The sequence below is a fragment of the Theropithecus gelada genome, chromosome 1 (genome assembly GCF_003255815.1).
Source record: "Theropithecus gelada isolate Dixy chromosome 1, Tgel_1.0, whole genome shotgun sequence".
NCBI lineage: Eukaryota > Metazoa > Chordata > Mammalia > Primates > Cercopithecidae > Theropithecus > Theropithecus gelada.
Window position 1 is genome coordinate 25,257,784 of NC_037668.1, and position 10,704 is coordinate 25,268,487.

The 10,704-nt window shown below is 41.7% G+C and overlaps 1 protein-coding gene across 3 annotated transcripts; it reads right to left on the minus strand.

Annotated features, from left to right (window-relative positions):
• Positions 1 to 970: 970 nt before the first annotated feature.
• On the minus strand, positions 971 to 10,218 carry CRP (C-reactive protein). Of its 3 annotated transcripts, none has more exons than XM_025388614.1 (3): positions 10,054 to 10,218; positions 9,200 to 9,815; positions 971 to 999 (listed from the first exon to the last, which is right to left on the minus strand). In XM_025388614.1, the coding sequence occupies exons 1-2, from the start codon at positions 10,112 to 10,114 to the stop codon at positions 9,202 to 9,204; spliced, it is 675 nt and encodes a 224-aa protein (XP_025244399.1). In that variant the 5' UTR covers positions 10,115 to 10,218; the 3' UTR covers positions 971 to 999; positions 9,200 to 9,201. The 3 variants fall into 3 exon arrangements, with proteins under 3 accessions (XP_025244399.1, XP_025244406.1, XP_025244391.1); XM_025388621.1 differs by lacking the exon at positions 971 to 999 and having other exon boundaries at positions 7,980 to 9,280; positions 9,680 to 9,815; positions 10,054 to 10,217; XM_025388606.1 differs by lacking the exon at positions 971 to 999 and having other exon boundaries at positions 7,980 to 9,815.
• Positions 10,219 to 10,704: the final 486 nt, after the last annotated feature.

Genomic DNA, 10,704 nt, shown 5'->3' on the forward strand with positions numbered 1-10,704 from the left:
TATCTAAAGCATGCAAAAGATGTATGTCAAAAACTTTAAAGATTAATCACAGGAAAATGTAGAAAACTTTAGACAGTAACTATATTAAACTTTTAAGTATATTGAAGAAAAGAGAATTGATGAAAAATCATTGGAAAAAAAACATACTAAATCTAAGAAAGAATTTAAGGAAACTCAAAAAGCATCACAGAATTTTCAATGGCATTAGAAAAAGTAAGGATCCCAATATGAAAAGCAGAAAATAAATCAGTAATATGGAAGAGAGATTTGAAAAAAATAAAATTTAAAATATAAGGATCAGGACATGGAGAAAAGTGACCTGAGGGACGATAAATAAGAAATCAAAAACCAATAGAAATTTCACCTAATGAATATTGGTCAGCCTTAAGAAAGAAAATGGAACAAATTAAACAACAACAACAAAATATGTCTTAGATTTCTTGAATCTTCAAATAGAAAGGATTTTAAAAGTTACAGATAATTCTAATTTATAATGACCACATTCTAATGATGAGGGCAGAATGCTGGAAAATACTCCTGTATTCCTTAGTTAATACAATAAAGCACAATAAACCATGGTAGGTATATGGATAAAGGCAAATGAAAATATTGGCAGAACTATAGTTGGACACATGCTGTCTTTTTTAGGAGAAAAAGTCTGGCTCATTTGCTCTTAGACAGACATAAAGGCAGCAGCTCTCAGCTTTGGCAGAACACTGGAATCACTTAAAGAGCTTTAAAAATATGGATGGTTGGGTCTCACCTCCAGGAAATCAGATTTAATAGGCCTGGGGTGTAGCCTGGTGATTCTAAGCCATGAATGGGACCCTCTGCTCTGCACTGGCCCTTGTGCTGATGAAAGCAGAGTGAAGAAAGAAGGGAAATACAGGACCCTTGGGGTGAGAGAGCCAGGTATGCAGGACAAAAAGACCTCAGAACCAAAGTCAGGGAAATGTCAGGTGTAATCCCAGGAGGAACCTTTGGGACCTGCAGTTGGGCCTCAGGGTCACCACTAGGGCTTGGTGAACTCTTCCCTGTGCACTTCGTATGTCAGCGTCCGCCAGTCAGGGACATTAGGACTGAAGGCCGCACCAACATAGATGGCATTAATGTCATCTGGCCATCTAATCTAACCTAATATCTAATTTCACAAAGTCCCACATGTTCACATCTTCAATATCTCCCACCAAGGACTGGTTTGTGTCAAAGCTCTCACTGAAGGGATTCTGCTCCTGCCCCAGGATGATGCCTGCCTCTGTCCCCACAGTGTATCCCTTCTTCAGACTCCTCCTCACCATGGGCTTCCCATCCACCCAGAACTCCATGATCCCTGAGGCCGACTCCAGTTTAAACAGAGGTACACGGTGTAGAATTCTTAGGAGACTTTAAAATTATCCCAGTTCCACCCACGGATGTGCTGTAGCCTCCAGTCTTTTCCTTAGAGAGGAGGATTCATTATCGAGTCCTCACAGCATAACCAAAAAAGGCTATGTTCACAGGTCAGGTGCATATAGACATGGAGACCCACAATAAAGGTCTTGAGTGCCTTCTTTAGCTCTGCACTCAGGATCACAAAGGAATTGTCTGACTCTGGCAAAACACAAAACCCTTTTTGTTCACATCTGTAGGATAGAAAGCAGAGAGAGAAAAGGTCATCGGTTAAGCTTGCCAGGCCACAAAGATGTATTCCTCGCAACATACAGAGAGATTGGACTTAGAAACCACAACCTGAACTCTGCCCCAGACCACAACCTCTCACCCGTGCTGGCCCTTTTCCCTAACCTGGCTTTGCACAGGCATATTCGCAGGACAAGATCTTAGCCATCAGTGGAAGCAGTGCCTCCCTGTCTGAGGGAAAGCACTGGGAGGCTGATGAAAACCAGGAAACATGGAAAACTCCATGTTTAGAGACCAGGAAACTCCAGGTTCCCTCCCTGCTTTTGGTGTGCCTGGAATTCTGATCATTCTCTTGAAAAAAGTATCAGTGGCTGAGATTCTGGGTTTGGACATCTGAGATCCCTCTGTTTCAAGTCTGCCCCACCTTGACCTCATATGTGCAGCAGTCAGGATGTCTCAGCTGGTAAATGATTTTCCAAAATTGCCCCCTTGGAGCCATGAATCAAAGCTCTAAGAGCAAAGAGAGCAAGATAAATCACAAAATGAGAGATCAATATGGGTTATTTATTAGAGAATGCGCAATGCCTGCTGGTGCTCCAACAACTCTGTGTGGCATCGCCTGGTGAATTAGGACAGTCACATTTTGAGAATCCATTCCAGGGAAATGATGTAAAATATTGGGAGGGGGAGCTTTCTTCACAAAGACAACCACTTAACATTACTTAGGATAGCAAACAGAAAATTGGGGCATGTTTAAGTAAACTGTATATGTTCTACATCCACCAAATAGAATAGATAGCCATTTAAATGTCAGTGGTGAATCTTATGATATAACATGTAAATAAAAATGCTTTTGATAAAAGAAAAAATAACAGACTTGTATATACACTATTTTTAAAAGAAGTGACTATTTTAGAAAAAAAGTATAAGGAATGCTTCCAGACAATATGTTCTTATTATAATAATGGAATTATGGAGGATTTTTTTTCCTTACTAACTTTTCATAATGTGGTTGTATCCGTTTTAAAATGAAGTGTGCGTGTGTGAGTGTGTGTGTGTCTGTGTGTGTGTGTGTGTGTAATTAAGAAGCAAGGAAAGAGGGAATGAAGATCCCATTTTATGAATAAGACACCCAGTCTCACTGTGGTTACTTGGCTTTATGCCCAGAATGCTTAAAACAGAACAATATCAGCTAGACATCCTGAGCTATATATACATTTAGGTACCAAAGTATTTCACAATATATTAATTCCCATATAAGACATCATTTCATGTAAAAAGAATCTGGAGCTTATTCATCATGATCTCATCATGAGTTTTCCCATTGATATCCAATGAGAAATTGATAATAGAGGCTGTTTCTCCATTGACTAGGAGAACCAACTAACATATGGGTAGCATATTCTAAACATGCAAGAAAAAAAGGACTATTACAAATGGTGGTACATTTCTGGACTAGTTTTTTTAATGATGTATAGTTTAAAAATTTTTAATATCCTTTTACAAACTTTTTGCATCTATTTTTTTAATTATAAGACTGGCTTAAAGTAATTGCTCCAAAAGCTTTTGTTCTCTCATTCTAACCATTTGCCCAATAAAAGGTAAATGTATAATTTAAACAAAAATAAATCGTATAGGTGAAAGGATTGGTACAAAGAAGGAAGAAGACATTTTTCCGATACCAAATTGCCTTCTTGTTAGTGTCTGGGCTCCTTAGGTGAGTTAAAAGAATGCAGCTACCAATGCAATAGGCGAACACTGGGAATTTCATTGATTTCATGGAGCCCACTACATTATAGGAACTACCTCTAAAATGGATATGCTGTAAAGAAGGCCTAAAATTGAAAAAGAGAGAGAGCGGCAGAGAGAAATAGAGATGGAGAGAGCAAGAGCTAAAGCAAAAGAAAGAAAAGTGCGCGAGAGAGAATGAAAGACCTTCCCACAAACCATTTTACAACCCACCCCTGGCTCCAGCAACCTGCCAGTGCAGCTCTGTAACTGCTTGCAGCATATCACAGAGCATTCAGTGAACTTTATCAGGAGAGAAGTGTAACAAGCTTGCAATGCAACCTTTACCCTTCCCTCAGCTATGTTTGTTTGGGAAGCCTCTTCTCTCTTCCTTCTACATCTGTGATGCTCTGATAAAAATACTTAATGATTTCAGCTTTTCAAATATCTTGGCACTTTGGTTTCTCCACACTACAGAGATACAAAGTATCAACTGGGGAAAAAGGAAAATACAAATACAATATTTGTCATCACAGTGAGGCTTTACTGAATAAATAGGAACACACTAAATACAGGGCTGTCGCTTTATTTAATCCTAGAGCTATGACTCCAAACTCCAGTGTTGAAATGGAGTTTGGTATGCTCTCCTGACTCAAACTGAAACCACTATAGCATAAGAAAATTAAGAAACAAGGGGCATACCCGTCAGAAATAACCACATGAACAGTCAGGGACCACAGCTGTGACTCTGCAATCTTTTCTAAACCATCACTCACCCCAGAAGAGTGGCACCTAGAAGAGTGGCTGTTGGAGACATGGCTGTACACTGTAATCATTAAGGAGATTTAAAAGTAATGATGCCTGAGTCTCACCACCAGATAATCCAACATAATTATCTGGTTATGGCCTAAGCAACTGGATTTTGAAAGTTCTCCAGGTGGTTCCAATATTCGTATCCAAAGTTGAGAATTGCTGGCCTAGAGAGTCCCTTGTATGACTCTATGTGTTCGGTGAATGCCAGTAGGATGTGAAGTTACATCTAAGGGTGTGCATGACTATAGAAGAGATGGAGGTCAGAGAAGAACTTTGACAATATGGCACAATTGTATTCATGCTAAGGCTGAATAGGATTTCTATTTGCAAGCCATTCTCCTAAGCACATAAGAACAAAATAAAAAGTAGGGTGATTGCCAGTGGATCTGCAATGGTAGCTAACACTGAATATACGGCATCCTGGAATGACTTCGCCATAAGAAAAAACACACATCCCCACACCCTCCCTCTTGCGCTAGGGGTATAAGTGTAGGGTGTAAGCTTCTGCTGCATGTGGCAGTAGAATACAGTGGTTAGAAGCATAGAGCTGAGTAGCCAGACTGCCTAGGTTCAAATCATAGCTCTGAGAAAGTTAATTAACTTCTCCAAACTTCAGTTTTCTCATCTGTAAAATGAGGACTATAAAATATTACATAACTCATAGTATTGTCATTAAACAAGTGAATATATTTAAAAGACTTACAACAGTACCTGGCATGGTAAGAGCTCAGTAAGTGTAAGAAGTTTTTGTTTTTGTTTTTGTTTTGTTCTAAGATTGTGTGTGATCTGCCCTGTGTGATTAAGTAATTATCATCCTGGGGGCAGTGATGAGACTTTGGAGATCACTTATCTGTGTGTATGAAGGGCATAGGACAGAAGGGTCCACACTGAATGAGGCCTGAAAGAATGCACCAGAAGTAGGCCAAGGGGATGACCTGGGTACAGATGCACTAGATGCTTCTTTAAAGGTGACCACCTGACTGCAAGCTTAGTGGGAGCCAGGCATGTCCCTGAGGTAAGAAATCTGAGCTGTCAGGAAAACACTACAGTGATAGCTCTAAAAGCACATGGTACAAAAGGGCTTGTGCTCTTGCATATTCCTGAGCGCTAACCCCAGAGGATCTACTCTAGGAGGACTGGGGTCAATGAATCTATACTCAAACACCCAGATGAAAATGATGCCTGTAATCAGCAGACTAAAAGTGATCACTGGGCCAGGTGATCCAGGAAATTTGAGCTAGGAGTCTGCGTTTTCTGAAGGAAAAGGCTAACAAGCCCACTTAACCTACGTTCTAGTACAGAAGAAATGAAAAGATGCATAGATGAAATAGAGACAGGGAGCTGAAGAGAATGAATCCAGGCAAGTATGACAACCCATCTGAGACTAGTGGGCAGTTGTCCTAGGATAAAACTACCTAGAAATCAAAGCAGTGCTTCTCTTTACCCTGGGATTCTAGTGGTCAGAAATCTATACTTTGGAAATCTGATCTAGGTGGTGGTGGTGGTGAACCATCTAGAGCCATTTGCTTCCTTTGTCAATCTTTGCTTCCCTGGGGCACATCAAACTTGAGGATAGTGAAAGCATGGGGGAGAATATCACAGATTTAACATTCTACTTACTTTGTCAGCTGGGACTCCAAATCCATTTCCATCAGATCCTGGTCTCACTTTTGAGGCAGCCTGTAGTCTTTTCTCCGGGGCCTGGATAGACCGGGTCTTATCACAGAGGTGGCTTCTCATCCACTCACCTGGCCTGATATGTAGCCCATTCTTAAGACTGCTCTCTCCATGACCATCTCTTTTTGTAAAGTGTGCAAGGCTTGTTGCCTGTCCAGTGAGCTAATATTTTTTTCTGACACAGGGAGATTTTAGGTTTCTGATCTGCACGTCACTATATTGCATCCCACGCTAAGTCGCTTACATTAGGGTCAGGCCTGGCCCTAACCCTTATACCAACGTGGCTATTTTCAGCTCCAAAAAGAAAGTGTTCTATCAAGTAGCAGCCTCCAACATCTCTGATTCATACTATTGGTCTACTTTCTCTTATTTGGCCTGTAAATGCACCACAATATCTCTTCAAGCACTAGGCCACCATCCCTCTTTCACCTCCTTTCTATTATCAGTTTTATAGACCATTTGTCCCTATGTCTTTTTAACTCATTCCCTGAGGCCTGATTCTACTTCTGGAAAAATCAGATCCATGGTCCCTACTCTATCAGAAAACCAGTGCTGATGACATGGCTTTATTAGCATCAGCTAGAAGTGGCCACGGTAGATGCTTGATCTTACTCTCCACTTACTGCAAAAAAAAAGCATTGCTTAGAACCAACATGCCCAAATCAGAATCATCTTTGGCAGATGTCATCTAACATTTAATTGGATTACATCTAATAGCTCTGTATGGTACGACAATTCACCAGTTACCTGGAAATACATTTTCCAACAAGATTACATTGATGTATCCACCAGTAGGCTAAATTACTTAAATTTAAACATCCTACGAATGCTTTGTTAAGATTTGTTAATGTTCTCTGAATGCAAATACCAGGTGTTAAAATTTTCCTGGCTCAAATTATTAAGGCCAGAGGCTGTCTACTACACTATGTATAGTAAGATGCAAGCAATTGAATTCTGAAGAAAATATTAGCTCAACCTACATCCCTGGGGAGTTGGGATGGCCTTTTATAATTAAGACATATCTGGATTATTTAACTAGAAAAGAGTATCCATCCTCTCTTCTGCTTAGCTGAATGTGAGGATGGATGGATCTGCCCTAATTGGACAACAGAGAATATTTGCACTCTCCTTTTTGTCTGAGAATGTATCCTTAACTTCTGTGCTTACAAATGGTTATCAAAAGTCAATTAGAGAAGTCAATATTCATATAAATAACGGCTTCAAAGATTTGTTATTCATCCTTCTAACATTCCAAACTTAATTCTTAGCAAATGAGAAACTTCAGCTGCTGCCAACCGAGATAAATTCTACCAAGTTGTATTTTTATGGCGTATAATGAATCTACGTTTATGGATATAATACAAAATGGCTTAATAAGAATAAGAGCAGAAAACTGTTATAAGAGCTTACTACGTGCCAGGCACTGTAGTAAGTGCTTTGCTTGCATGATTTTCTTTGATTCTTATTGCAATCCTTTGAGCTACTTACTATTATTTCTCCTGCTTTGTAGGTAAGAAAACTGAGACATAAAGAGGTTATATTACCTAAGGTCACATAGCTAGTAAGTTGTAAAACCAGGATTTGAACCTAGGCAGTCTGATTCCAGAACCTCTGGGCTTAACTAGTTTACCATATGCCTTCCCTAGGTAACCATTTGATATGCAGGAAGCCCCATAATTCATTCCTGGCTGTGGTCTTTATGGAGTAACTTCTACTGGTCACTTAGTACTGAAAGACCGTGTTGAAGGACACTTCTGGAGGAAGCCAGCCGCTGTCATCTTTGAGTGGTCTGTTTCTACAAAGAACCGGAACCAACTGGGGCAAGTGCATTCTAGTCACTGAACCTGGCATCAGATTCATGGATCTCAATGATCTTTAGTTTTTGCTCCCAAATTGGAATAATGATAGAATGAGAGTATTAAAACCCCCACAACTGGCCATACATGAATGGCCAGCTGTCTCAAAAGAGGGATGTGCTTGTCAGAGGGAATCCCTTCAGGGGACTCTCGGGGACAGGTTGAAGTGCCATGGATATGTTGTGTAATGGGCAGTGTAAAGTTACAGGGACTTGGTTTCAAAGGCCCTTAGAGAAGTTAGTCACAACCTCTACAGCAACCATCAGAAAACAGCTTGGACTTGCTCAAGTAAACACGGGCTTTATTGGCTTATGGACCTGGGCAGTCCAGGTATAGATCTGGTTCTGGAAAAGGCTGATTCAGAGACTCCATGTGGTCAAGGCTCTGTTGTTTGTCAATCCCTTGGCTCCTCCACTTCCAGTTTGGCTTCTGTCCTCAGTCTCTCTCCATGTGGCAAACAAAATGGCTACTGGTGGTCCCAGGTTCATGTCTTCTCAGCTTGGAAATCCAGCAGCAAGAAGATGTCTCACTCCCAAAGGCCGTAACTCAATCCTTGGAAAGGCTATAATTGGTCCTGCTGGGAACACATAACTATCCAACTATCCTCCAGATAGGGAGCTAGGGAGATGGGAGATGGGCTACTCTGACAGGACACCCTGTGGTTCATGTCCACTCTTGTGGCCTGGGTATATTGGGAATGAGGGGTTGAAGAAGGAATTCACAGCCCCACAAGGTTCATGTGCAAAAGGGGAGGAGTTTCCCAGAAGAGCCACAAAATTAAGAAAGCACTGCGAGCAAACAAAAACTATTGTTATGTAAGTTCTTGGCAGTAACAACATATTTATACCTAGTGCCTCATTTTGCTCTGGAAAAAAAGCAGACCTTCTCTGCTAGGGCAATTCTAACGGCCTTTCCAGTGTGCTTTGAGAAAAATGGAGGAACTGTGCAGTATTGCTGGGCTTCCCATTTCAGGAGACCTGGGTCCAGCAGTTCCATGGCATGATCATGAGCACTCTAGACCCAAACCAGAGACCTGGCCAATGTCCTGATTCTGAGACTGAAGAGCCCTGTGAATGTGGGCAATGCCCTCCTGCTTTCTGGGGGTCCTGGGCGGGGAATTAAATAGAAGACCAGCACTTCCTTCTCGGTTCTTGCCTTGTGACATTTTTTAAAACATCATTTCTCCTTTCTGGGTGTCAGTTTTTTCATCTATGTGAGGGTAAGACATTATCTCCAAGATCTGTCTAACTTAAAAAGAAATAAAAATGAAAACAAAACACCTCAAATTCTGATTCTTTTGGACAAAGTTTCCCAGCATAGTTAACGAGCTCCCAGACCAGACACTTGACCTCCATTCTCAGGTGCTGAGGAGGGTGGAGCAGGCCTGCAATGCATACAGGGGAACAAAGGCCCAGAGACAGCCACATGGGAACCAGGCAGTGTGAAAAACCGGGAGGTACTAGAGACAGAGACATGGGGCGCGTGCGGTGTAAAAAACCGGGAGGTACCATCAGGACCACAGCTGGGGTTTAATGAACACTTCACCTTGCACTTCATACTTCAGTGCCCCCCAGTCCAGGACATTAGGACTGAAGGGCCCGCCAAGATAGACGGTGCTAATCTCATCTGGTGACAGCACAAAGTCCCACATGTTCACATTTCCAATGTCTCCCACCAGGGACTGCTGTGTTTCAAAGCTCCCACCGAAGGAATCCTGCTCCTGCCCCAAGATGATGCTTGCATCTTCCCCCACAGTGTATCCCCTCTTCAGACTCTTCCTTACCCTGGGCTTTCCATTCACCCAGAACTCCACGATCCCCGAGGTGGACTCCCAGCTTGTACAAATGTGTACTGGAGCTACTGTGACTTCAGGAACTTTGAATAATATTTCAGATCCACCCACTGTAAAACTGTATCCTATATCCTTAGACCAAAATATGAGAATCTCATTACTTTGTCTCTTGGTGGCATAAGAGAAAATACTGTACCCACGGGTTGAGGACAGTTCTGTGTAGAAGTGGAGGCACACAGTGAAGGCTTTGAGAGGCTTCGTTAACCGTGCTTTGAGGGTTACATAGGAATTATCCGACTCTTTGGGAAACACAAAAGCCTTCATCGACATGTCTGTGAGCCAGAAAAACAAGCAAATATGAGAGATTTCTCAGATCACAAAGATCTATCCCCTCACTTACGTATAGAGTTTAAAGTTGAGAAACAGACTGACCCCTTCTGCAGTTACACACACACATCACACACACACACGCACATCATGATGGATGCTCCACTGTTCTGTTCATACAGTCTTAGACCCCATCCCCATACCTCAGATCAAATCTCTCCCATAGCCTGGGGTGGCCCTTACCTGTCTGGCCAAAAGCATGAGAGAGGCTGGTCAAGACCAAGAAACACAACAGTTTCTCCATGGTCACGCCCTGCTGCCAGTGATACAAGGACCTGAATTCACTCCTTTGGAAAAGATGTATTCGGCTGAAAGTTCAGGGGCTAGAAGTCCTAGATCTCTTGCCTCAGAGCTATCCCCTCCTGCCTGGATTTATATCCAAAGCAGTAAGGGAGTTTGTGCCACTTTGTAAATAATTTTCCATCATTGCCTGTTGGGGCAAGTGTCAGAGTTTCGGGAAGAGGAGAAGCAAAATTATTCCAGAACAGAGAAATCAGTGTGGGTTATTTATTACAAACTCCTATGACTACTGAATTACCAATTCTTTGTGACAGGAAAAATGAAGAAATCTCCCAGGGTTCCACTTTGGCTATCTATCCTGAGAAAATAATGGGAAATAGTAACATATTAAATGAGTGGTCATCTGGGTGCACATGGTAGCTGCCTCTCCAACACCCACTTCAGCCCAAGTCATAGAGTTTGACGAAGGAAAGCTGACAGCTTCTGGATATGGATATTTTCACTAACCTCTTTCAGAATTTGCTTATTTACAGATTGGGAAATGAGGAAAACAAATATGCCCTTCCCTGAGTCATGGACACATTTTCTTAGCCA